At 38.5% G+C, this 26,807-nt stretch overlaps 3 protein-coding genes across 9 annotated transcripts in view; 2 read left to right on the plus strand and 1 right to left on the minus strand.

Annotated features, from left to right (window-relative positions):
- The window catches only part of KLHL20 (kelch like family member 20), a 63,765-nt gene extending 60,892 nt beyond the window's left edge, over positions 1–2,873 (plus strand). The window contains exon 12 of the mRNA XM_007084013.3: positions 1,301–2,873. Within this exon, the coding sequence (XP_007084075.1) occupies positions 1,301–1,385 (85 nt within the window). The 3' untranslated portion in view covers positions 1,386–2,873. The remainder of the gene's footprint in view (positions 1–1,300) is intronic.
- Positions 474–26,529, minus strand: CENPL (centromere protein L). Of its 6 annotated transcripts, XR_006213779.1 has the most exons (9): positions 25,444–25,536; positions 25,051–25,144; positions 21,867–22,043; positions 18,742–18,993; positions 13,953–14,495; positions 9,747–9,819; positions 4,754–4,782; positions 3,821–4,010; positions 474–663 (listed from the first exon to the last, which is right to left on the minus strand). XR_006213779.1 is itself a non-coding variant. In XM_015538281.2 (8 exons), exons 3-6 carry the CDS (start codon positions 22,038–22,040, stop codon positions 9,748–9,750), a joined length of 1,041 nt encoding a protein of 346 aa, XP_015393767.1. In that variant the 5' UTR covers positions 22,041–22,043; positions 25,051–25,144; positions 25,444–25,536; the 3' UTR covers positions 3,750–4,010; positions 4,754–4,782; position 9,747. The 6 variants fall into 6 exon arrangements, 5 of the variants coding, with proteins under 5 accessions (XP_015393767.1, XP_042831527.1, XP_042831528.1 ...); XM_015538281.2 differs by lacking the exon at positions 474–663 and having other exon boundaries at positions 3,750–4,010; XM_042975593.1 differs by lacking the exons at positions 474–663; positions 3,821–4,010; positions 4,754–4,782; positions 25,444–25,536 and adding an exon at positions 26,445–26,529 and having other exon boundaries at positions 7,275–9,819.
- DARS2 (aspartyl-tRNA synthetase 2, mitochondrial) overlaps positions 25,816–26,807 on the plus strand; it is a 28,969-nt gene continuing 27,977 nt past the window's right edge. Inside the window, exon 1 of one of the 2 annotated variants that reach the window (XM_007084010.3) lies at positions 25,816–26,502. In XM_007084010.3, the coding sequence (XP_007084072.1) occupies positions 26,379–26,502 (124 nt within the window). In that variant the 5' untranslated portion in view covers positions 25,816–26,378. The remainder of the gene's footprint in view (positions 26,503–26,807) is intronic. The other variant, XM_042975590.1, reaches the window with a different exon arrangement.

Consider the following 26,807-nt stretch of genomic DNA (forward strand, 5'->3'; position numbering starts at 1 on the left):
AGGATCCGAAGCAGGGCTCGAACTCAACGAACCATGAGATAACGACCTGAGCCAAAGTTCGTTGCTCAACCGACTGAGCCACCCAGGCACCCCAAACAAACTTGTCTGAGACTGGAAGTAACATATCAGGGGGGTAGAAGCTCTATGGTGACTAGCAAAGGGGGTGGGAGTGTCCAAGGAGGAGTTTCCACTTCAAAATATAGCCTAGCAGGCCTCACTGCAAAGGTAAACATTTTAGCAAAACCCAGTAGAGGTAAGGGAGAGAGAGCAGGAGGTTTTTATGAATAGGAGCCCCCTCCCCCCTTGTGACATATTTTCTTACACACTCTGCTTCCTTTTTTAGTGGAAATTTGAGAAGATAGCCAAATTTTCTTCTGACTGCTTAATCACTATGATCCTATGTAATGACCTATTTCTCAGTAACTATCACTAAATAGAATTAGTAACATATGACCAAGTAATATTTAGGAAATTCTTAAGAACCATCTTTTGAGAGATTACGATCTCCATTTTTGTCTCAGACTTAAAACCAGTTTTACCTTACAGCTGTAAGGATCTAATCCTCTTTTCCGTGGAAATCTGTACTTTCGAAGATGGTCTTGTTCACAAACTCGATGCTGACCTTATTCACTCCTATCCAGGTTTGTTCCATAAAGGAGGAGGCTTGTAAGAAGACATAGAAGACAAAAGGATAAAAATAGTTGCTGTTTAGGCAGAGGGAAGTGTGGGTAGGAAAATCATATAGCCATGGTCAAAATTAGACACAAAAATGTAGAATATATGATTCTATGTAATTGTTCGAAATCAGTTTAGGTGAAAAGTTTTAAAGTCATGATGCGAAATGTGGATACGATGCTCTTATTCTTAAAACAGTATCCTCTAAGTGAGACCTTTTCAGCCAGTGTCTTAAATAATTCTGCTACTTGCCAGTGTCCAATTCCAGCTCCTAATCTTTGGAAGAGATGTGTGAAGCGAAATTAGTTGTGCAGGGCACCTGGGTGTCTCTGTTGGTTAAGCGTCCAACTCTTAATTTTGGCTCAGATCACGAGATCACAAGTTCATGAGACTGAGCCCTGTGTTGGGCTCAGTGTGGAGCCCGCTTGGGATTCTCCTCTCTCTCCTCACTCTCTGCCCCTCCCTCCCCTGCTCATGCTCTCTCTTCCACTGTGTCAAAATAAACACATTAACTTTTAAAAGAATAAAAATATTAGTTGTGATAGAAAACGTGTTTTATTAACATCTAAGTTATAGAAGAAACTGTTTTTTCCACTTTGAAATCTGATTTTATTTTTCTTTGCAGGTTATATGGCGGGATGAATTACCGTCGGCTGGGGGGTGGTGTAGGAGTTATTAAAATGACACATTGTGAATCCCATATATGGTGAACATCTAGAAGACAGTCGTATACGCTCCTCTGTATTCTGAAGAGCTTTGACTTTGGAGCTTTGTACAGCTCAAGAAAACATTAGAACAAATTTTATTCTTTGCCGGTGCCTCAACATATGGAAATATAAATACAGTGAAAGTACTTCAACTGCAAGATGCCACCTTTGCACAAAAATTTTCAATTCTGTGCAGAATATTTATTTTTGGTTTTAATTTATCATAGGTTTTTTTGTTGTTGTTGGGTTTTGTTGTTGTTTCGTCCTGTTTTGCTTCAGATTTAACCTTCCTCCCACTAAAAAAGGAAAAAAAGGATAGGAAAAAAAGGTAAAAAACTCCCAAGCAGCAAAAGTTAATTTCTAAGATACTAAGTTTGAAAATACTAATAAGGGGAGAAGGGCTGTACACGATCTAGTTGTTATCGCCAGGCACTCCATCCACGTGGCTCCACTACTTACAAGGACCACCCAGTGACAAAGATAGGGATGCAAACTGTATTATTTGGCCATCATCCTTGCACTAAGCACCAGAAGACTTGAAAATATTAAACAAACAAACAGAAAGGAAACACTCATTTTAAATAGTACAACTCAGAAGGAATATTGGATAGATAAAACCAGGACTCAGACACTAAAGTTTTCATCAGTGGAAGTTTGCATCTTGTTTCCTTCCATACGAACTTGTTTTCCACTATATTTAAAGTCTTTTTTCAAGATAGTATTTTCATAGAATTTCTGGTAGCTCCAGAGCTCTGCTCAGTGCCTCTGTAAAAACACTATACAATTCTTATATGCTGTCGAGAATCCTCCGATAGAATCATGTGCTACTCTGCAAGACTTTTTGCTCAAAAATATTACTGACTGAAACAACTTTCCTTCTTGTTTCCTTATTGCTACTAAGGACCAGCAGGGAGAAACGTCTTCTCCCCAGCAGTGAATACTGTTACGCAATTTACACTTGACGCTCAGGCCTGCTGAAGCTGAGGCTGACCTATAATCACAGCCTCCAAGGGAATGAATTCTTCAGTTCGTGTAATAGTACATGCTAATGAGTAAAACTGAGGCATTTTATTAATAAAACCTTGGTTCTTTTATACAAACTATATATCATTATCTTCATTCCATAAAGCCACTGTTAACTACTTCTCTCAAATTGCACTTTCTGGTGAAAAGTTAAAATTTTTAAGGAAAAAAATGATACAAATTTCAGTGGTCAAAGTTTTATCATTGTGTTCATAGAGCAATTTTTTTCAGTGTATTTTGCAGGAAAATCTTTGAATAAGACTTTAACCACAACCGAAAGGAATAACCTTCTCCTCCCTCCCCCCAACTACAAAAATGTTTGGCAACTTTGTGTTTACATTTAAAGATCATTTGCACCTTTACAAGGAAAAGAACTAAGTATTTGGTAAACAGTTGTTTACATGTATCATTTATGCTTTTTTCTAGCATGTATAACTTTTTTAAATAAAGGTAGTATTTACCATAAAACAAGTTTTGGTTAATGCTTTTTAGTGCTTGTGTCTCTGCTATTTAGTTTCTATATCATTTGTATTTCCTATATGTGAAGTTGTAAGTACTTTCAACCTGAAGGAATAAAGGATTGCCAGCTAGAATTATGAATTTTTATTATATATTTTATATAATAGTATTTTATCACCTAACCTCTAAACTTATTTTCTGGTGGAACACTCAAGAATTATATACTTTTGAGCCAGAAGGACTCTTAACAGTCATGTGGGCCAAACCCATTTATTTGCTCTAAGAATGAAAACCAAAGAAGTCCTCACAAAGAGTAAATAAATATGGTCAATGAATAGAACCAACATTAAATAACATTTCCCCAAACTCCCACTCCATTTCTCTTTCTACGCCACACTGCTACTCCAAGCCTACTTGAAACAGGGCCTAGAATTAAATATACTAACAGACTTTGACTAAATCTGGTATGTAACATCAAAAAATTATAAACACTTTTATGAGATCCTTACAGTACTGTATCAAATTAGTCTTTAAGACCAAAATGACATATTTCCCAAGACTCTACTATTGCATAAATTGTAAGAAAAGGAGAGGAGTAAGAACAGGAACAAAATCCTAGGGATTAGACCCTCCATAAGTAGCCAAGTTCCTAGTAGGAGCAATTCACAGGAGTGATTCAAGAGCAGAAACCCAGCAACTACAGTACTGGCCAAAGTGTTCATTGGAGCCTAAGGAGTTATTTTTTCCTTCCACTGAAAGTGGTCCAGTTTTATTATTGAATAATATGTACTTATTATATAAATGACATTGCTATAAAAGAATATTAGCTTATTTGCATAGTGATTTCCACAATTTTACGAAGAATCTTGGAGTTGGGTTCGGCTGGCAATCATCTTCATTTTATTAGTAAGTAAACTGAAGCTTAGAAAGTTAAAAGGACATGGTGGAAGCTGAACCTCAAACCACATCCCGATTCCAAATCCATTGTTCTCTATACCACTCTCCAAACTAGGGGGACGCAGTTTATCCTGTATCCTTCCCTCTCTCTGGACCCAAGAAGAACTGTTGCTTTCTCCATCTCTTCAGCTTTTTCCTTGTTAGGGACACAGTGGCTACTTCTAAGCTCTTCATATGAGGAACCGGAAACTGAAAGTGAAAAGAAATACAAATCATAAATTATCTCAACAGGTGCAAAATGATTTGACAAGATCCAACAGCCATTCATAATAAAAACCCTCAGCAAATTAGGAAGAGAACTTCTTTAATCTGACCAAGGGCACGTATGAAAAACCTACAGCTAACATCATATTTAATAATGAAATATGCTTCCCCACTAAGGAACAATATAAAACTACTCACCACTTCTATACTGATGCATAGGGGCACTTGTACCCCAATGTTTATAGCAGCACTCTCAACAATTGCCAAATTATGGAAAGAGCCTAAATGTCCATCAACTGATGAATGGATAAAGAAATTGTGGTTTATATACACAATGGAGTACTACTTGGCAATGAGAAAGAATGAAATATGGCCTTTTGTAGCAACGTGGATGGAACTGGAGAGTGTGATGCTAAGTGAAATAAGCCATACAGAGAAAGACAGATACCATATGTTTTCACTCTTATGTGGATCCTGAGAAACTTAACAGAAACCCATGGGGGAGGGGAAGGAAAAAAAAAAAAAAAAAGAGGTTAGAGTGGGGGAGAGAGCCAAAGCATAAGAGACTCTTAAAAACTGAGAATTGAGGGTTGATAGGGGGTGGGAGGGAGGGGAGGGTGGGTGATGGGTATTGAGGAGGGCACCTTTTGGGATGAGCACTGGGTGTTGTATGGAAACCAATTTGACAATAAACTTCATATATTGAAAAAAACAAAAAAACTACTCACCACTTCTATCTGCCATTATGGTGGAGACTCTAGCCAAGGCAATTTGGCAAGAAAAAGAAACAAAAGGCATCCGTATTGAGATTAAGTAAAACTGTCTTTATTCACAAACAACATGAATCTTGTATACAGAAAATTCTAAGGAATTCACTGAAAAATGAGAATAAACAAGTTCAGCAAGGTCACACAATACAAGAACAATATATACTCACAACAAAGAATCCAAAAAATGAAATTAACAAATCAATCCAAATGTATAAAAGTGCAAGCATATTTTTGAAAGGCGCATCTTTAAAAACACAAAACACATAAAATTATCTTCCTGTCATCATCTAGAACAGATGTACATGTAACTCTACTTCGAAACTGCCTGGCTACTTATCTATACAAAATAAAATAATTTTCACTTATTTTGGAAAAAAAACCCATTCTCAATAGCATAAAAAAATACTTAGGAATAAATTTAACAAAAAAAAAGTGCAATACTTGTATGCTGAAAACTATAAAACACTGTTAAAATGGAAATTCTGAAATGGAAAGATATCCCGTGTTCATAGATTAGAAGACTTAATATAATTATGATGGCAGTACTCCCCAAACTGATCTACAGATTCAACACAACCCCTCTCAAAATCCCAGCTAATTTTTTTTACAGAAATTGACCAGCTGACCTTAAAATTCTTTGGAAATGCAAAAGACCAGAATAATCAAAACAACCTTGAAAAATAGGACAAAGCTGGAGGACTCACACTCCCCGATTTCAAAATGCACTACAAAGCTACAGTAATCAAGACAGTGTGGTACGGTGGGGCCTGGGTGGCTCAGTCAGTTAAACATCTGACTTCTGATTTTGGCTCAGATCATGATCTCACCGTTGTGGGATCGAGACCCATGTTGGGCTCTGCACTGAGCATGGAGTCTGCTTGGAATTCTCTCTCCCTCTCTCTGCCCCTCCTCTGCTCGCACGCACCCTCTTTCTAAATAAACTGGAAAAAAAAAAAAAAAGTGTGGTACTGGCATAAGGACTGACATCAATGAAATAGAATTGAGAGTCCCAAAATAAATATCTGTGGCCAATTGACTTCTGATTCTTTTTTTTTTTGCCAATTGACTTTTAAAACAACAGTCTTTTCAATAAATGGTACTAGAACAAATGGATATCCTTATGCAAAATGATTAATTTGGATGCTTACTTCACCCCATACATAAAATAGTCAAACTGGAGGGCACCTGGGTAGCTCAGCTGGGTGAGTGTCCAGCTCTTGGTTTTCAGCTCAGGTCATGATCTCCCCATTGCTGAGATCTTGCCCCACATCGAGCTCTGCTCTTCCAGTGCAGAGCCTGCTTGGGATTCTCCCCCTCTCTCTGACCGCCCCCGCTTGCATGCTCTCTCTTCAAATAAACTTTAAAAAAAACTTCAAAATGGATTACAAACCTAAATTTAAACCTAAAATTATAAGATCCTTAAAAAAACATAGGAATAATTCTTTGGGACCTTAGATTAAGCAACAGTTTCTTAGACACAACACCAAAAGCACAAGAAATAAAATAACTGATAAATTGGACTTCATCAAAATTAAAAACTTGCATTTTGAAAGTAAATGAGTTCACTCTGGTATTTCCAATTCAAATTTAACATTACAGAGTTTCTACTTAGCTTACTTTATAATTGTGTCTTTTCTTTTACACTCAAAATCTTGGTAACATTGTTACGTTTTATCTTATTACAAACAGTGGTAAAACAACAATACCAATATTATTAATCACAAGATAACTGAGTGCAACTTAAATTCCTTTGCTGCTCTTCTTTTCCTAAGACATAGCTGACAATGTACAGTCAAAATACTAGGATTTAAAGATACAAAAATAATTATTTGTGTGATTATGGCAAGAACTTAATATAGTTAGGTTCATTTGTTTTCAATTTTTAAGGATTGCCTTTTCTTTTTGATCTAATTTTGTTTCAGAACTATATAAAACACTTAAATGGTTCCAAACTATAAAAGAGGAACATTCAGATAAGTTTTAACTTTAATTTCTGTCCCCCTTACCCAGTTCCTTCCTTCCCCCTAGTTAGTAACCATTTTTATTAGTTGGTTTATTCTTCCATTGGTTTTTGGAAACATAAGGAAATACACACACATATTCATATTTCACCCAGTCCATCCATAACAGACAGCACACTGTCCACAAGTTGCTCTTTCACATAACATATCCTAGAGATCAAGATCACTCCATGGTAATGTTTTCACTCCTGTGTGGATCCTGAGAAACTTAACAGAAGACCATGGGGGAGGGGAAGGAAAAAAAAATGATTAGAGAGGGAGGGAGCCAAAACATAAGAGACTCCTAAAAACTGAGAACGAACTGAGAGTTCATGGGGGGTGGGAGGGAGGGGCGGGTGGGTGATGGGTATTGAGGAGGGCACCTGTTGGGATGAGCACTGGGTGTTGTATGGAAACCAATTTGACAATAAATTTCATATTAAAAAAATAAATAAAATGAGTATTTTAGTCAAAAAAATAAAAATAAAAATAAAAAAACTATACAAAAAAAAAGATCACTCCATGGTAGTATTAGATTATCTTCCACAAACCTTTTTATGGTTACATAGTGGTAATTCATTGTGTCGCTATACCATAATTTATTCAAACAATCCCCATGGGATGGGCACTTGGATTGTTTTTGGTTTTGCTACCAAACACCATTGCAATAAATAGCCTTATACGGGCTTCATTTATATTTTGCCAGGGAGTTTTGGGGATAGAATTCTAGAAGTGGGATTGCTTGTTAAAGGGTAAATCCTACAACATTTTGCTAAATATTGCTAATTTCTCCACTGAATTTGTACCATTTCTAACAATCTTTTAACTGTTTTCCCTTTCACTCTTGTCCACCTATAATTCATTCTCCCTCATATCTTATAAAATACAGATTAGGTAATATTCTCTCCTGCTTAAAACTTCAATGGCTTCCCACTGCATTTAGAATGAAATCCAGCCTCTTCACAAATAGCTACAAAAACTTAGATGATGTAGATCCTGCCTCTTTCTATCAAGATTAGGTTTGGCTATGAGCAAGAGACCCAAAATGTCTTTAAGCACCAGCTTGCACAAGATAAAAGTTTACCTCTCTGACACACAGGTCCATAGGAAGACTGCCCAAGGGTGGCACTGGGGTTCAGCCTCAAGAAGTCCTCAAGGCACAAACTCGTTTCAGGCCATGTTCCACCATTCCTATGACCTGACCTGCATCCCCGTGACCAAAAAGAGTGGCTAGAATTCCAGTCATTATATGTGTTCCAAGCAGCAAAGATGGAAGAATAAGAAAAAGCCAAGGGGTATATGTCTGCTGTTTTTTAAGGAAGATTCCTGATCCTTCCATTTATATGCCATGGGTCAGAACTTAGTCATAGGACTACACCTACCTATGAGAAAGGCCAGAAAAGACCATCTTTATTCTGGACAACCACATGTTCAGTCAAAAATTGGGAGACATACCCACGGAATAAGTCTCTGCTGCACAATCTCTTCAGTCTCATCTAATACTACTCCACCCTGACTTCCTTCAGCCACAAAGACTTCCTTTATTTCTCAAATAAGCCAACCTCTTACCTATCTCAAGGCCTTTGCTCTCGCCATTTCACCTGCCTAGCAAACCCTTCCATAGATCTTCACACAGCTGGTTCCCTCAGCATTCAGGACCCAGCTCAAATGTCACCTACCCAGAGAGACCCCCTTTCCATATTGTACTGCCTTAAGTATTTATCTCCACAGAAATTATTTATTTTTTGCCTTCCTCCACTAGAATGTAATTTCCAAATGACAGGGATCTTTTTTGTCTTCACTGCTATATCCCTGTTACCCAATACAATTCTAAGTACACAGCAGGAACTTAATATTAGTTAAATGAATGACTGTCTCACTCCAAAGCCCATGCTTTTTCCACTATCTCTGCTGTTCCTAGTATATGTGAAATAATATTCCATTCCAAAAGTTAACCTTTTAGAAAGACAGCCTATTAATTTCCTTTCAGACAACTTTTAAAAAAGAGTTTCTAAAGTAAAACAAAATGTTCCCATACTCCATAAATTAAAACAAGAGATTTAAACATATCATCTTGGGCAAGTCTCCTAAGTTGTTCAATCTCATAGTTTTCATCTATAAAATGGAAGAGTTGGTTAAAATACATTTACTTAACCTGCAGACATTTACCAAGCACTGTGCTAAAGCAAAATTAGGGACATGAAAGTTAAACAAGATAACTGCTGCTCTCAAAAGAGGCTCACAGGTCCCTTTCAATTCTATAAGTATGGTTCTATATAATTGCTGGTTTGTAACCTTTGTGCTACAGAAAAAGCCTATGACTTCTCATTCCTGAGACATTAATTAAAGATCTGCCACCAAGATACTGATAAACACACTGCTTCATTTTAAAAGTGAATATTTAATTCAACATTGCAATAAGAATTGAACAGCATTAAAAACAGAAGCATATTAGTGGCTTTAATAAATGTATATTAATTTTTAGTTTCCTTTGGAGAGGATTTTGATTGCCAACTCTCTACAGTGAAATGATAGTAGGAAAATGTCTTTAGAAGACAGAAATTCTCTCTGAATCCAAGTCTAAAATGCTTAAAAGGGATTAAAGCTTTTTAAAGACCCAAATCAAAAACACTCAATATTAGAGATCTCATTTGAATCCTAAAAATTTGATATAAGATGGCCCAAGAAAATAACAACTCAGCATTTTCTAAAGACTGGCCTCCCAGATCATCATGACTATTATACGAACACCTGGCTGTGATTCATTCGCTACCACCTTCTTTGTTCTAGATCCTTCTTGGCTTCTATCTGGGCAATTCCAAAGGCACTGAGAGGAAAACAGATGCAGATATAGATGCATGTTTCTCCTGCAGTTCCTCTCAGCATAGAAATCAGGCAAATAATCAGTGAGAAAAAGTTATATAATCCATAATTTATAGTTCCCACAAGACCTCAATCAATTTGAAAAATTGCCAGTTCTGTCAAATATGCCAAGACTCCAATGAGGTATTTATGACACAGAATCTGAAAAAAACAAACAAACAAACAAAATTAAAGTTAGAATTAATTATTATAACAAAGCAGTTTGATAAAAATTCCAGGCTTATTTAAAATTCCGTATCTGCAATCTTAAGATCAACCCATACCACTGTGGCTGTAAGTCAAATAGATTTTACTTAATGAAGACTACTAACTTTAATAAATATACAACTATTAGTCAATGGTGCTTAGAAATAACTTGACTAAGGTTCTTATTTATCCTGGCTTCCACAGTTAGGCTATCTGCCTAAGAAGTAAGGAGAGAGGAGGGAATCCACGAATCGCTTGGATCTACATTTTCTAGAAAAAGGTTCCATAGCTTCCTTCTTCTCAAAGGGATACAGACTCCAAAAGTACCTTGTAGAGGGGCACCTGGATGGCTTAGTTGGTTAAGTATCTGACTCTTGATTTTGGCTCAGGTCATGACCTCACAGTTCATGGGTTTGAGCCCTGCATCGGCCTTCACGCTGACAATGAGAACCCCGCATGGGATTCTCTCTCTCTCTCTCTCTCTCAAATAAACATTTAAAAATGAAAAAACTTTTTTTTAAAAAGTATCTTGTAGAAACTAAGCAGGTGGCAGAAACCTGGCTGACACATCATTCTTGACAGCAGTACACTGTTGCAGTTAAAAGCTTTGGGGAGCCCGGGGGGCCCAGTCAGTTGAGTGTCCTCTGCCTGGTTTCAGCGCAGGTCATGATCCCAGGGTCTTGGGATAGAGCCCCGTCGGGCTCTGCACTGATAGCGTGGAGCCTGCTTAGGATTCTCTCTTTCCCTCTCTCTCGTCCCCCCAGCTCACTTTTTCTCTCAAAATAAACAAACATTAAAAAAAAAAAAAGCATAAGCTTTCGAGTCAGATGACTGGGTTCAAATGCAAAGTCCACTTATTACCTGTGTGATATCAGGGAACCTACTTATTCCCTGTGTTAGTTTTCTCTTTACAACCTATGTAAATAGGTTGTTGTGAAAAACTAAATGAGACAATATACATAAAATGCTTAAAAATGGCTGGCACAATCAGTGCTTAATAAATGTTAGTTATCATCATGGCATTACGCAAAGCTAGGAGCCAGTTACTGTCTTACATCATTAAGAGGGGCTCTTAGATTTACAATAGACCAGATAAAATAAATGTGCTTAAGAACCACCGTTATCTTCATAAGAACACATTTTATAAAACAGTTTTTAAATGTAGTTTACTAATGGAGGTGAGCATATGAAAACAAAATTTTAAAATATATTCAGACCTCATGAACACTGAATTCTGAGGTGCTAAAATGGAATTTTTTCCCTTTATAATTTCAAAATAACATGATATAATCTTTCAAATGTTTTACTGAAAATCAGAGTAAGAAATAAATTTAACATCATGATCCAGTACAAGCAAATGTATATACCCTTACCACATGTGATACTCATTTTTATATTTTCCATTATATTTCTTTCATTGTTTTTAATGTTTATTTACTTTTGAGAGAGAGAGAGAGTGAGCAAGCACAATCGAGGGAGGTACAGAGAGAGAGGGAAACACAGAATCAGAAGCAGGCTCCAGGCTCAGAGCTGTCAGCACAGAGCCTGATGCAGGGCTTGAACTCATGAACTGCAAGATCATGATCTGAGCTGAAGTCAGACGCTTAACCAGCTGAGCCACCCAGGCACCCAGATTTCTTTTGTTTTTTAAAGCTGTTCTCTTCCCATCATAACCTAATAGTAGGTTAATGCAAACCTACTATTGCATTATGACTTTCAGTTTGAAAAACACTAATATAGTGCTTATAGAGTATGAACTTTTTGGAACCTAAGAGATAAGCACTCAAATACTGACTCCTCCTCTTACCAAACTATCTTGCAGGTATCACTAAAACCTATCTTGGCCTTGTTTCCTTGTTTTAAAAATAAAATGTGGATAAAAATACCTACTACAGGGTTGCTCTGAAGATTAAAATCAAGGTCTATTGGGGCGCCTGGGTGGCTCAGTCAGTTAAGCTTCTGACTTTGGCTCAGGTCATGATCTCACAGTTCATGAGTTCAGGCTCCACATTGGACTCTGTGCTGACAGCTCGGAGCCTAGAGCCTGCTTCAGATTATGTGTTTCCCTCTCTCTCTGGCCCTTCCCAGCTCACTGGCCCTCCCAGCTCACGCTCAGTCTCTCTCTCATAAATAAATACATTAAAAAAGAATTAAAAAAGAAAACATTTAAAATTAAGGTCTATTACACTTCTCTAAAGAAGACATCCGGATGGCCAACAGGCACATGAAAAGATGCTCAACGTCGCTCCTTACCAGGGAAATGCAAATCAAAACCACACTCAGATATCACCTCACGCCAGTCAGAGTGGCCAAAATGAACAAATCAGGAGACTATAGATGCTGGAGAGGATGTGGAGAAACGGGAACCCTCTTGCACTGTTGGTGGGAATGCAAATTGGTTGCAGCCACTCTGGAAAGCAGTGTGGAGGTTCCTCAGAAAATTAAAAATAGACCTACCCTATGACCCAGCAATAGCACTGCTAGGAATTTACCCAAGGGATACAGGAGTACTGATGCATAGGGGCACTCGTACCCCAATGTTTATAGCAGCACTCTCAACAATAGCCAAATTATGGAAAGAGCCTAAATGTCCATCAACTGATGAATGGATAAAGAAATTGTGGTTTATATACACAATGGGGTACTACATGGCAATAAGAAAGAACAAAATATGGTCCTTTGTAGCAACGTGGATGGAACTGGAGAGTGTGATGCTAAGTGAAATAAGCCATACAGAGAAAGACAGATACCATATGGTTTCACTCTTATGTGGATCCTGAGAAACTTAACAGAAACCCATGGGGGAGGGGAAGGAAAAAAAAAAAAAAAAAAAGAGGTTAGAGTGGGAGAGAGCCAAAGCATAAAAGACTCTTAAAAACTGAGAACAAACTGAGGGTTGATGGGGGGTGGGAGGGAGGGGAGGGGGGGTGACGGGTATTGAGGAGGGCACCTTTTGGGATGAGCACTGGGTGTTGTATGGAAACCAATTTGACAATAAATTTCATATATTGAAAAAATAAATAAATAAATAAATAAATAAAATAAAAAAATTTTTTGTAATTTTTTTTGACGTTTTTATTTATTTTTGAGACAGAGAGAGACAGAGCATGAATGGGGGAGGGGCAGAGAGAGAGGGAGACACAGAATCGGAAGCAGGCTCCAGGCTCTGAGCCATCAGCCCAGAGCCCGACGCAGGGCTTGAACTCACAGACTGTGAGATCGTGACCTGAGCCGAAGTCGGACGCTTAACCAACTGAGCCACCCAGGCGCCCCAATAAAATAAAATTAAGGTCTATTAAAATCCTAGCTCAGTGACAAGACCAATATTCAGAGTGTTTACTGTGGCCATAGTTTAATACATTTTAAATATATTAATATATTTTATTATATTTAGGTACCTACTCTATTTCTGAGATGTCCTCTAATAAATACTTTGCAGAGAGCAGGGGTGCCTGGGTGGCTCAGTTAAGCACCCAACTTCAGCTCAGGTCATGATCTCATGGTTCATGAGTTTAAGGCCTGTGCCAGGCTCTGTGCTGACAGCTCAGAGGCTGAAGCCTGCTTTAGATTCTGTGTCTCCCTTTTTCTCTGCCCCTCCCCTGCTCACACTCTGTCTCTCTTTCAAAAATAAGTAAAACATTAAAAAAAAAAAAAAAAAAAAACAACTTCCTAGAGAATAATACAATGTCAATTATTTCTTTGCCACTAGAGACAGAAAAGTCTAAAATATAAAGATGCCATCTTAGTTAGGTATTTCTGGCTATAATTTTCTGATCTAACACAAAAAATACTCTGGCGCTCTGATAATTATTTCAAAGTTTGAGGAAACATAATTCTGAAAGTTTCAAAGTTACTATATTCATTTTATTACCAAAGCCTGTAGCACACAGTATATAGTATCCTTCCATTACAGAGCTGCATCTAAAGACTGAAGACTTTCTAGCAAATCATTTAGAAAGCATAAAATCTCTCTACTGTCTCGAATTAGCATTCAAACGTGTTTCTTCAATGTGGAAAATACAATCTCTATACATTTTGAAAACTATGCAATAAGAAAAAATTACCTAGCTAGAATTGTTCAAACTAACCTTTATTTTTCCATCAGTATGTGCTGAAGCTACAGATGTTGAAACACGGACCAATCTTGTGGCTGATAAATGAATTTTGAAGTGCCTATGGAAGTGTGAATAAAGGCAGTCCATGAATAAGTCAACTTCCTCCTGAGTAACTTCCCCGGGTGTTTTGTGGACGCTGTCCCACAAAGCTTTTGCATCCTCTGGATGTATGGCATAAGAAATGTCCAGACTTTGAGGGCTACATGGTACAGACCAAAGAAATTCAGTAGTAGCCATATATTGGTCCATTTTGCATGCAGTCCACATAGCAGCCATCCAGGAAAGATTAAACGCATTGATTGCTAAGGAACTGAAATGACAATCAAAAGTTTTCTGAAACCAGGTTCCAACTATGGCTGTATTCGTCTCTGCTCCATTTGCAAGAAATAAAGGTACACAGGTGAAATCTTCTGGAACGGTCTCCAGAAGACTGTCTCCAAATACACAGCAGAACCAACCAGTCCACAACACTTTTTGTCCTCTGTTCTCTGACGGTAATTGAGATTTTGACAGAATCTACAAAGAAAAAAAAGGGGGAGTTCATTAAATTCAAAAGTACCTTTACTCTTAAGTCACACCTTCTCAAAATTAGTACATTAAAAAATAAGAAGATATATTGTATTATTTGCCAAAAAAACATAATGGGAATAATCTCCCTAATCATTATCAGGGTTTATCAAGTTAACTGACTTTCCTCCTAATATTTTTTCTTTTTTTTTTTTTTAGAGAGCCAGGGAGCATGTAAGCGGGAAGAGGGGCAAGGGGTGGGGTGGTGGGGTAGGGAGGAAGAGAGGGAAAGAGGGAGAGAGGGAGAGAGGGAGAGAGAGAGAGAGAGAGAGAGAGAGAGAGAGAGAGAGAGAGAGAATATCTTAAGCAGACTCCATACTAAGCATGGACCTCAATGTGGGGCTCAATACCACAAGTCTGGAATCACGACCTGAGCCTAAATCAAGAGTCAGACGCTCAACTCACTGAGCCACCCAGGCACTCCTACCTCTTAATATTCTTATTAGGACATGGTATATGGCAAGATCTTGGTGCAGCCAAAATGCAAAATAAGCACATTAAGGAATGCCAATATGGTATAACCAAGTATGCTATCCTTGGGGGGGAGAGGGGGCCCTCAAAATTTCAACTTCAGAAGGGACTATAAAAAGTCACATATTCAATGTGTTTGAATTCTTCCATTGAGGAAGAATTCAGGATTTCCTAAGGCAGCTCTATCAACTTAACATTGTTCTTTCATATGTTAGGCACACAGTATCTACCACAGGTCCTGCTTTCTTCTTTATGTGCATGTAGAACAAATCAAATCTACTCTCTCTTCCACAGAAAAAGCCCTTCAAATATCTGATAATCCCAATCATACGTAATGCCAGGTTCAACATCTCCAGTTTCTTTAACATTCCTCCTATGATACACACATTATCCTGCTTACTCTGAAATTCTTCTGCATGAGAGTCATTCATAAGTGAATATAATTACTTCAAAAAGACCTAGATTATACTACTACTAATATAACCTTAGATTGCAGTAGTTTTCTAATTTTTAGTTGACAGCTTTAAATTATCCCTATTCATTCTTGCTGTTAATAGGTAAATCTCCCATAATATAGAGAGGAATATATGTATTCCTATTAAAATTTAACTCTCAATTTGACCCATTGTGCCAATCCATTCAGATTTTTTAGAATCTTGGTTATATTTTCCAGCAGACTGACTAACCCTTCAAACTTCAAATTTATAAACTACATGATAAACATACCTTCCAGATATTCATAGAAGTTTTATTTTTAACCTTTATTTATTTTTTTGAGACAGAGAGAGACAGAGCATGCACAGGGGAGGGTCAGAGACAGAGGGAGACACAGAATCCGAAACAGGCTCTAGGCTCTGAGCTGTCGGCACAGAGCCTGACGCGGGGCTCGGACTCACGGACTGAGAGATCATGACCTGAGCCAAAATCAGATGCTCAACCGACTGAGCCACCCAGGCGCCCCAAGATATTCATAGAAGTTTTAAAGTTTGACCAGGATAAGGTGAAGAACACAGCCCAGTATCAGATCCCGTTAGAGATCATCATTTAAAAAGTTACTTTTAGCATATTTGCCTTCTTGTTCAAGAGACTACAAGCGATTCTCAAAAACCTTAAAGCCCAGCCAGACATGTCTATCACACTTTTATAACCTAAAAGTTGGGGAACCCTGTGAAGAAATGAGGTTTAATTTGCGAACTATTAGGACACTCTGCTAAGAGTTCAAGAGGTCATTTCTATTCTGCACTGGAACAGTTGCTTACCTGTTGACATGCAAATCACATCACTTCTCTGGGAAATCAACTGCTTCATTTGACAAAGACTGCTGTCTACCCAGTACCTACTTGTCCTTCCACAATAAAACTGTGCTTTTAATGAGATGCTTTTAAGGAGGTAGCAAAGCACCCACTAAAAAAGAAAAATTTCCTAGTCTGTCTTCCAACAGGGATGCAAAAAGAAGTGGTTGGGTCTTAGCAGCCTCATTAAAAACTTACTCAGGCAGGCATCCTATTTGCCCTTCCCATCTTCCCCCTACTTCCTCCTGCCTGGAACTTGCATCTAATACTTAGCGCTTCAAGAGCCATATTAGACTCCAATGTGACTTTAAGGATGGAAGCCATGCACCAAGGATGATACAGAAGATAGAAGGAGCCTAAGTTATTAATTCATGAAGCATACACCAGTCTTAAACAGATTACTCCACTTTTTTTGTAAGACAAATAAACCTCGGGGCACCTGGGTGGCTCAGTCGGTTGAGCGTCCGACTTAGGCTCGGGTCATGTTCTCACCGCCCGTGAGTTCAAGCCCCACGTCGGGCTCTGTGCTGACAGCTCAGAGCCTGGAGTCTGCTTCGGATTCCGTGTCTCCCTCTCTCGCTGTGCCCCTCCCTCATTCATGCTCTGTCTCTCTCTCAAGAATAAATAAAACATTAAAAAAAAATTTTTTTTTTAAATAAAAAGACAAATAAACCTCTATCAATTAACCTCAAGATAGGCATCTAATTCACTGTTATTTAGCTTTCTGTTTTATGCAGCTAAACCTACCCCTAAGACTCCTGAAGATCCTTGCCAACACCAGATCTATACCAAGTGTCAGCAAATTTTTTCTGTAAGAATCAGACAGTAAATATTTTAGGCTTTGTAAGCAACCACTCAAATGTGCTGTCGTAGCACAAAAGCAGCCATACACAATAATGTAAACAAATGAAAGGAGTTCTGTTCCAATAAAACCTTATTTAGAAAAACATCAACAACAAAAAACAAAAACAAGCAGCAAATCAGATTTGACCTGCAGGCCAGTTTTCTAACCCGATCTATACAGATAAACAAAATTAGATCTTTTCACCATTTCAGAATTTAATTTGTGGTGACTATGAGTTAACTCAGAATAAACAGAAGTAGCAGGCATGAATACTAAATCCAGTTTCTTAATAAATCAAGATAGTCATACTACTTTTAAGTAAGAGTAACTGAACATTTCACAATATATAATGATATGTTACTTTTATTTTTTATTTTTCATTTTTTTAAGAGTGTGCATATGTGTGTGCAAGTGAGGGGGAATGGGAGGAGAGGGAGAATATCAAGCAGACTCCATGAGCCCAATGCAGGGCAGAGTCACCCAGGGGCCCCGTGTTACATATTTGTTTTTTGCTAAAATTCCACTTCTAGGAATTTGGTCCTAGTAAAAACCATAGAATTACACAGATATACTTATAAAATGTAGAATTCTTAATGATATGAGTAATTACCTATGACATTTTTTTTTTAAAGCCATAATGCAAAAGTATGGGCAATATGATCCCAATTTTAATAGATCCAGATAGCCAGACAGATGTATCTATGTTCATGAGAGAGATCAATCTGTCGTTTCTTAAATAATCTTTGTCTAGTTTTGGTATTAGGGTAACACTGGCCTGGCAGAATGAGTTAGAAAGTATTCCCTCTGGTTCTATACTCCAAAGAGACTATAGAATTAAAATAATTTCTTCCTTAATTAAACTTTTGGCAGCTTTTACCAGAACTTATCTGGGCCTGGCGCTTCCTATTTTGGAAAGTTATTAATTATTGGTTCAATTAAGAAATTGAATTGGTTCAAGAAACTGAATTGATTCAATTAATAAACTAAGAAATTGAACCAATAATTAATAACTTTCCAAATGAGAAGCTTACTCAGGTTGTCTATTGCCAAATAGATGTATGCCAAAATGTTAAACTGTGGTTTTTAATTTTCTTTGTATTTTTATGTATTTTCTAAGTTTTCTAAAATAAATATTATATCATAATCATGATATTATATCATAATCATGATATCATAATCATATTTATTTTAGAAAAACCTTTTTTTTAATGTTTATTTATTTTTGAGATAGAGAGACAGAGTGTGAGTGAGGAAGGGGTAGAGACAGAGGGAGACACAGAATCCGAAGCAGGCTCAGGCTCTGAGCTATCAGCACAGAGCCCAACGTGGGGCTCAAACTCACAAACCGGGAGATCATCACCTGAGCTGAAGTCAGACGCTTAACCGACTGAGCCACCCAGGTGCCCCCCACAAAAAAAATCTTTAAGTTGGCCATATCTAATTACTACAATTTGGTCAAACAAGACATAAAAAAGGTTATAAATCACAAGCTCAAAATATTTTTAACCAGTAAGAAAATACCACAATTTCTAAACCAAGACAGTGCGGATTCTTTTCCTGAGAAGCAAGTACCGTTTATACAACATACCTGGACAAGAAATGCTTCAGGGTCTCTTTGTGTTCCTTTCATTCCTAGGAGAGTGGAGAAAGTCACTTTGATGTTGAAGTCTTCTCCCACTTCAACAGCAAGCCCTTTTTGCTTTTCAGCAGCAATAAATGCACTCAGAAGTCTAGAATACTCTTTGAGATTAGTATAGGAGAATTTATATAGGGGAGTTAAACTATATAAAGTCCATTGTTTATGCAGAAGAAATGCAAACTTTTGAGGATCATTATCTTCCTAGAGAGAAAAAACAATCAAGACAACAGTAGTTTAAGAATTAGGAAACATTAGTAAATAAGAATTTAATCAAAGAATTTTAAATATTTACTACAAATCTGTGTACCTGATCTTTACATTCCAACCAGACTGGAGTCTGCAGGACTCTGAAGATCCCTGAACAGGGCTTTTCATTCACTGTACCTTCCCTCTGGAATGCTCTCCACACATGTGTTCACATGGCATGTTCCCTTCCTTCACTCAGTTTTGTCCAAATGTCACTCAAGAGGCCACCCTATGTAAAGTTGCACCTGCACCCACTCTAATTTTGTCACTCTGTATCTCCTTAACATGCTTTATTACTATCTGGTATCATATGTTTGTGTGATTTTTATTGTCTGTCTTCCCTGCTAGAGTATGAGTTTGAAGGGAACAGGGATTTTTGTCGATTTATTCAGCACTACATCTCTAGCACCTAGAACACTGCCATCTGGAACAGTTGTTCAATATATATTTATTGGATGAACATTTAAAAACTTAGATTATAGATTTAAAAAATAGTAACTATTCCTGGGGCATCAAATTTGATTCATGTTAATTATGTAATTGTTTTAAATGTTTAGCAGTAAATCCATTCTATGACCCAATGTCAAATTCAGTCGATCAAATAAAAAAACACTTAGTATTTCTGCCATGCTCTAATAGAACCACTGGTACCATCAAAAACAAAACACTTCTGCGGCACATGAGTAGCTCATTCCATTAAGTAGCTGAGTCTTGATTTCAGTTCAGGTCATGATCTCTCAGTTTGTGAGTTCAAGTCCCATGTCCGGTTTGTACTGGCAGCATAGACCTTGCTTGGGATTCTCCTCTCCCTCTCTCTCTGCCCCTCCCCAGTGCACACGCTTGTGTGCGTTCCCTCTCTCTCAAAATAAATAAATAGGGGCACCTGAGTAGCTCAGTTAGTTAAGCGTCCAACTTTGGCTCAGGTCATGATCTCACGGGTGGTGAGTCTGAGCCCCGCATGGCGCTCTGTGCTGACAGCTCAGAGCCTGCTTTGGATTCTGTATCTCCTTCTCTCTCTGTTCCTCCCCTGCTCACTCTGTCTCTCTCTCAAAAAATGAAGATTAAAAAAATTTTTTAAATAAATAAATAAACTTAAAAAAAAAAAACAACAACAACACATCCTTCACATTGGTTCTATGGCATTATTGAGGGCCTTCACATACACCCCCATACAGGTCCCTACTTTTATCCTGAATTGTTCTATAGAATTCATACTTCCTGACATAGTTTTACAGCTCCAACTATCTTTTGGATAGTTGGAACTTTCATTACAGTTGTCCATTTAATAAAAATATTTGTTTTGACTACAGTATTCATGGAAATTTGTATAAAACTTTTATAAGTTAAAAACTTTCTTATAACTGTCAAAAGGTACAGCAAAACTATTTGCATGATAGAAAATTTATATGATACAAAATTATTTGTATGATAAGGAAGCACTGAATTGGACATCCCAATCCTTTTGTCTTTTTAAATGTTTATTTATTTTTGAGAGAGAGAGAAAGAAAGCGTAAGCAGGGGAACAGCGGAGAGAGAAGGAGACAGAGAATCCCAAGCAAGATTCTGTTAATAGCGCAGAGCCCGAGGCAGGGCTCAAACTCATGAAGTGTGAGATCATGACCTGAGCCAAAATCAAGAGTTGGACACTTAACCAACTGAGCCACCCAGGTACCCCTGGATATCCCAATCTTTAATTTATATACAATTTCTGTTCTATGGTTAAGAACCATCACTTTCATCACCATCGCTAGTAATTTAAGAAACTTTTCAGAAAGAAGCAAAAATTTTCTCATATCCCAAAAGACATGAGGCACACAACACTGACAAGAAAAGATTACAGGGAAGGTGTGGGGGACTGATTCGCCAGACTCTGCTAAGTTCCTCAAAACCACATATCAAACCTGCACTAACTAGGGTTTTATTTCATGTTCCAGCGAAATCACAAATTACTAATATTATAAACCTTCAGAATTGTTTATGAGTCATCAGAGTTATGAGTTCTTATAACTCATAACTGATTATGGAATCAGGCAAAAATTATCAATGGATATTAAGTGCAAGGGGAAATTTTGATAAGAACAGAATGTTTACATTATCCTAAAGTGTCTCCCCACAGACTGCTTATCAGATGCAGAGGGGAATAAAACAGTAACCACTGGGCAGCACCTTGACAGGATGATCACAACTGATCACCTATGTGCTACCAGATGTTATCCCCAAGGACAACAGCATCCACGCTGTATTCCAGTCAAGAATACAGAACTTCAATCTAGTCACGAGGAAATGTCAAATACAAAACAAAGAATATTCTATTTAAAAAGGATAAGGGAGGAAACTACATTCTTCAAAACGTCAACGTCATAAAGGACAAATACTGTGGAAATGCTGGAGATTAAAAGATATAACAGGGGAGCCTGGGTGGCTCAGTCGGTTAAGCATCCAGCTACTGATTTTGGCTGAGGTCATGCATGATCTCACAGTGTGTGAGACCAAGCCCCATGTCAGGCTCTGTGCTGACAGCACAAAGCCCACTTGGGATTCTTTCTCCCTTCTCTCTGCTCCCCGCCCTCCACCACCGTCCCACTTGTACCTGCGCTCTTATGTACACAAAATAAACTTTTTTAAAAAAGACATAACAGAGGTGGTATTGATGGTGTAACTACTTTCACTACTTCTCACTATCTCACAAATATTTTTCACTATTTCTCATTTATTATCTGAGAGATTTAAGGAGATACAAAAAATACCATTAAAAGGTAATAAAAAGCAAAATTTATCCACAAATGTTCTCAATTATTGAGTAACATGAAGGAACACAAAAAGCATACCTGTAATTGTGAACACTGAGGAATTTTCCTTCGAGGTGGAGTCGGGACAAATGAAGCCTGCTTCCTGACTGATTCTAATCGTTTCCGCAAAGGGGTGGCACCTATAAAATAATCTTTAAGCCTTGAGGATGCACCGTGCCTCGGAGTCGATTCTGGTGTATCATAAGGATCCATGGTCTACAGAAAAGAAATAAAACCAGAATTCTGAACACTAAAAAGTTAACTCATGCTCATAGTTTCACTGATTCTTCTTCTCACTATCAATGAATTATTTCTCTCCCTTCCCCTCCCCACCCTCAGTTTTGACTTTTTAACCAAGTCCTACATTTCCCATTTGCTATAGGCTATTTTTATGAATATCTTACAGATACTTCAAACAGAAGGTTCAAACTAAATTCAACTCCTTCACATCCTTCTCCAAAAGTTTGCTGGTCCATTTTCAAATTCCTGTCAATTTTCTATGTTAATTTAAATTCTTTTAAGATACTTTCATTCTTGAACTGATAGTCATTAAGCACATTCTCTTGAGTTTTTCCTTCAACAGTTTTGTCATCCATTCCCAAAGCTACCTCCAGGTTCTTACTACCACAACTAAGCATTTTCCATATGTACAGGTAATCCATTCTTCAGCAATGACACTTTCGTCACCTGTGCAAAAAACTTTACAGTGATGAGAAAATTCTACTCTTCTGCTGATTATTTAAGGTCTTTCATAATTCAGCGTGCCCTTATCCTGCTTCTAGATAAACATATTCTTGTCTTGTTTTTGCCTATCAATCATATTCTCTATCTGAAGTGTCTTTTTATCATTTCACCTCCTTTAAGATCATGCTCGAATTTGATCTTTTTCCAAGTAGAATTTTGTTAATTTCCCCAAAATACCTATGTTATACACCTCTGTATCAATAGTTCATTCCTGGAAGCAATGTGTATAGGTGTATGGGTGTGTGTGTATAAAAGAAGATCTCAAGGTCAATACTGTTTAAAAGCCCAAAAACCGTCTGGATGAGCCTAACAAAATCTCTCAATAATGTTTCATACAATCTTTGGAGATTAATAATACACCAGCTCACACAGCTCTCCTTGACCATCTAGTCTGTACTACTCATTTTGGTCCATATTCATATACTTCCTTGTAGTATTTTTTTTTTTTTTGGTGTGCATTTTTTCTCTTTCCAACACAACTAAAATACCTTGACTGAAACAATGCTTTTTATATCGCTTATATAATTACCCTAATATAATGCTGAGTATTAACTGTTAACGAGTATTGGTTGAATTGAACAGAAGAATTTCATAGAACTCTGAAATTATAACTCATTGAAAGGAATTATATATAAGGTTATAATAACTACTCCCAAGTACTAGCACAGTTAACCCTTTGAAGAAAGTTTTTCACAAATGAAAAGTTATACCATTTCTATATTTAAGATAAATGTCATTGTGTCCAAGTAGGACACCCTCTGTCTTGCACAAAATTTCATAAATAAAACATACAGTTCTCAATGTTCAGATAATGCCCAAGCAAGATCATATACCACATAACTTAAATAGCAACTACTTTAAAGCATTCTAGCTTTAAGCGCATACTGAATTAGCTCTTTACAATTTGGGGCACCTGGGTGGCTCTGACGGTTGAGCGTCCGCCTTCGGCTCAGGTCATGATCTCGCAGTTCATGAGTTCCAGCCCCATGTCAGGCTCTGTGCTGGCAGCTCACAGCCTGAAGCCTGCTTTGGATTCTGTGTCTCCCTCTCTCTCTGCCCCTCCCCCGCTCACATTCTGTTTCTCTCTCTCTCTCTCTCAAAAATAAATGAAAATTTGAAATTTTTAAAACTTAATCAGTCCCATCTACACAGAACGTTTCTTTCAAATTTGTCATTTGGATTAACTGCTAACATTTATTGAGCATTCATTAGGTGCTAGGTACTTGTCCAAGCCCCTAACAAATACGCTCATTTAAATCGTCAAACAATCCCACCAAGTGGGTTATCATGTTTCCAGTTGATAGATGGGAAGACAAAGAAACAGTTAAAGAGTGCAAGAACCAGGACTTGAACCCAGACAGTATAAAGTCAGAGTGGGTACTCTTATCTCCTTGCACACTGCATTTGAGTAAAGATCAATTTCAAGGCAAAAAAGCCCTGCTGAATTTGACTCCTTAAAAGAAAAATGCTATGAATTAAAAAAAAAAAATTTTTTTTAAATCCATGTAGGTGAGAAAAGACTATTAGCACTGATTGGTTGGTTTTGAGAAAACATTTCCCTTAAGTATATAATATTGTAATAACGTGAAATAGCCCAACCACACATTTAAAGATCAGAAAATGACTTCTATCTATTTTACTCTCACTCCACACTCAATAATGTGCAATTTTACCCTGCTCAATAATGAAGAGGTTAAAAATATACCTTAACTCATTTCGGTGTCCCAATGTTAACCCCTTTCCCTAACCCATAACTAGGGACGCATAGACGCCCCTTTTATCTTGCCATTACAATGCTGGAGATCCCAACAATTCCCACACATCATTTAAATGAAGTCAAAACTCTGAGTCTCAAGGTCCTACCTTGGCTGATCTTATTATTTGCTACTATCCAGGTTCATCTACCGATTCAAGAGTTCTTACCCCAAGATCTGTGGACAAATGGACTTTCCAAAATCCAACAACCCTCTCCGGTCCTATGCAAAATGTTGTGGGCATGTGTATTTAGTGGCGGAGGGGGATGGAGAAAGGTCCAGCAGACAATCTTCAGAAAGGTTAAGAACCACTGCCCTACGCCCTATTCTAGACTGATCATCACCCTCCTTCTCCTCCTGTCAAGTTTGCCTCTGCTCCCCGACTTTTTTATTCAGCCTATAGCCAATTAAGAGTGCTTCTCTCCTCCCATCTGACCAAATGCAATCCATCCTGTAGGGTTCACGTCCTCAGGAAAGGGCAGGGGTCCACAGAGCTAGCTCTCCAGCCAACTCTCCTTGCCATTGCAGTTCATAACACACAGTTACAACTCACTGGGGTTTCTTGCGGTAAATCATTCACGTTTCTACACTGCCACCAATACCTAAATCCCACCGCCAATGCTCGGCCGAGTGCCAAGCACACACAAGTGTTGTAAAGATAAGGAACGCACAAAAGGGCAAAATAGAACTTACTGCCCGTCCTGGACAAACACAAAGCGTCTTACCAATGAAATGCTGTGATGACGCTGTCACCCATTCCGGCTTCACGAATCATTCTTCAAATCTGGTTCCAAAAGTGTGGATCGAGACTAAAGTCCCCTGAAGTTTAAAAAAAAAAAAAAAAAAAAAAAAAAAAAAAAAAACCGCCAAAATGGCAGCTCAGAGACAGTTGCAGGGAACCCCTGGCCCTTCCAAATTCCCTCTCGCTCCACAGTAAGTGGGTTCACCAGGAACACAAACGCCCCTGTAAGAAGACCTCCGCTGCCTCAGACGTCCTTCGATTCACCCCGGGAGGGACATTTCCGCTGACCCGGCCACCCACTCTGCGACCCTCGCTCCTGTGAAGTCGGCTTCTGTCTCAGGAGGGGAAAGGCAAGGGACACTAGGTCCCAACTCACCCCTCTCCACCTGAGCCCTTCAGGAGCTCAGCTAGCTTTGAAACCCCGCCTTTGAGAAGCGGCAACCAAGCCTTCAGCCGCCTTCTCAGTTTAAAATCATTTCCCGACTCGCTCTGCGGTCCGACGCCGGAAGCCTCCCTGGTGTCGATTACCCGTTAGTGAAGCAACTACGGTCGTCATTTTAACTGAGGTCGAGCGACTAACCCTTATCCGTCAACTTGGCTAATCGCGCGAAGTTAAGTCTTCAGCGTTTTTCTATCTACGCGAAGCTTTCCTTCAAATTTCCGCCCATAGTAAACATGGCGGCGGCAACTCTGCTCTGATTGGTTGAACTTGGGTGCTCGCGGAGCCGAATGAGAAGCGCTAGGCTCCCAGCAGTGATCTGGGTGTGGGTTCGGGCCCTGAGAAGGTTTTGTGTTTGGGGTTTGCTCGCCCTCCCTTTTTTTGAAGACCGGAGGCCGGCCGCCAGGTGTGAGCGATTTGAAACCTGAGGCTGAGTTCCTTTCTGTTTTCCGTTCTGCCTGCGGGAACCTTTGGGGAAGCGTGGAAGGAAAGGAAGGGCGTGCGCTTGGTGACCGGCCCCTTCCTTTGCATGGTCGCGGAGTCCCACCCTGCCGTGCTGTGTGGAATGGTTTTCGGCTCTTCTGGCCGCAGTTTGGTTTGTTAGAAGTGGAAACTGATGCATTGAGGGTGGAAAAAAGGTCTTTCCCCTATCCGCTCTCCAAGGACGCTAAAGAACTTGCAGATTTGTCTAGTTTCTAGACACGTGTACTGGAATGTTCAGCGGAAAATGGCTTAAATGTTGGAGAAGAGAGCAGGAACTCCTGGCATTTTAAGGGATTTGTGTATATTTCCTAAACTGACTTTTGACCACCATCCAACACCGGCAACTTGGGATTCGTAAGCGTCTCTCGCCATCCTGCTGCGGTTCCAACATGTTCTCCTGTTGGTTAAGTCGGCTGTGCAGGGGTTTATCCACACCCACCGGAAGGGTCACTCACCTGATCCAGGGCTCTCTCTCCAGAAGGCTGATGCTCAGTTCACAGAGGAGAATTCCAGGTTGAAAGCAGTGAAGAGCTCTGTCCTCTAAACAGTACTTCCTGTTCTCTACGGCCGGAGTGCTCTTACTCCGTTTTCCTGTAGACTTAACTGGATATCCTTATGTGTAGAGACAGATCACTCACTCCTTCCTGTCTTATAATGTAGATTTTCCCCTGGAGTTAAAAACAAAACAAACAAAGCAGAAAAGTAACCACATGAATTCTGCTTTTAGCTGATGGTACTAATAAAAAGGATTCTTAAAAAATTCTTTAATATTTGAGAATATCTTGAATAGTGTTTTCTAGTGTACAAGTGACTGGTGT

This window comes from Panthera tigris, chromosome F3 (genome assembly GCF_018350195.1).
Source record: "Panthera tigris isolate Pti1 chromosome F3, P.tigris_Pti1_mat1.1, whole genome shotgun sequence".
Lineage (NCBI taxonomy): Eukaryota > Metazoa > Chordata > Mammalia > Carnivora > Felidae > Panthera > Panthera tigris.

Excerpts from the sequence above, each read along its gene's own strand:
- CENPL (XM_015538281.2), bottom strand. The coding sequence starts at position 22,040 with ATGGATCCTTATGATACACCAGAATCGACTCCGAGGCACGGTGCATCC. Across the intron at positions 18,994-21,866 it reads CTCAGTGTTCACAATTACAG|GAAGATAATGATCCTCAAAA; the intron begins GTATGCTTTTTG and ends TTTTCTCTCTAG. Across the intron at positions 9,820-13,952 it reads ATACTGATGGAAAAATAAAG|ATTCTGTGTCATAAATACCT; the intron begins GTTAGTTTGAAC and ends TGTTTTTTTCAG.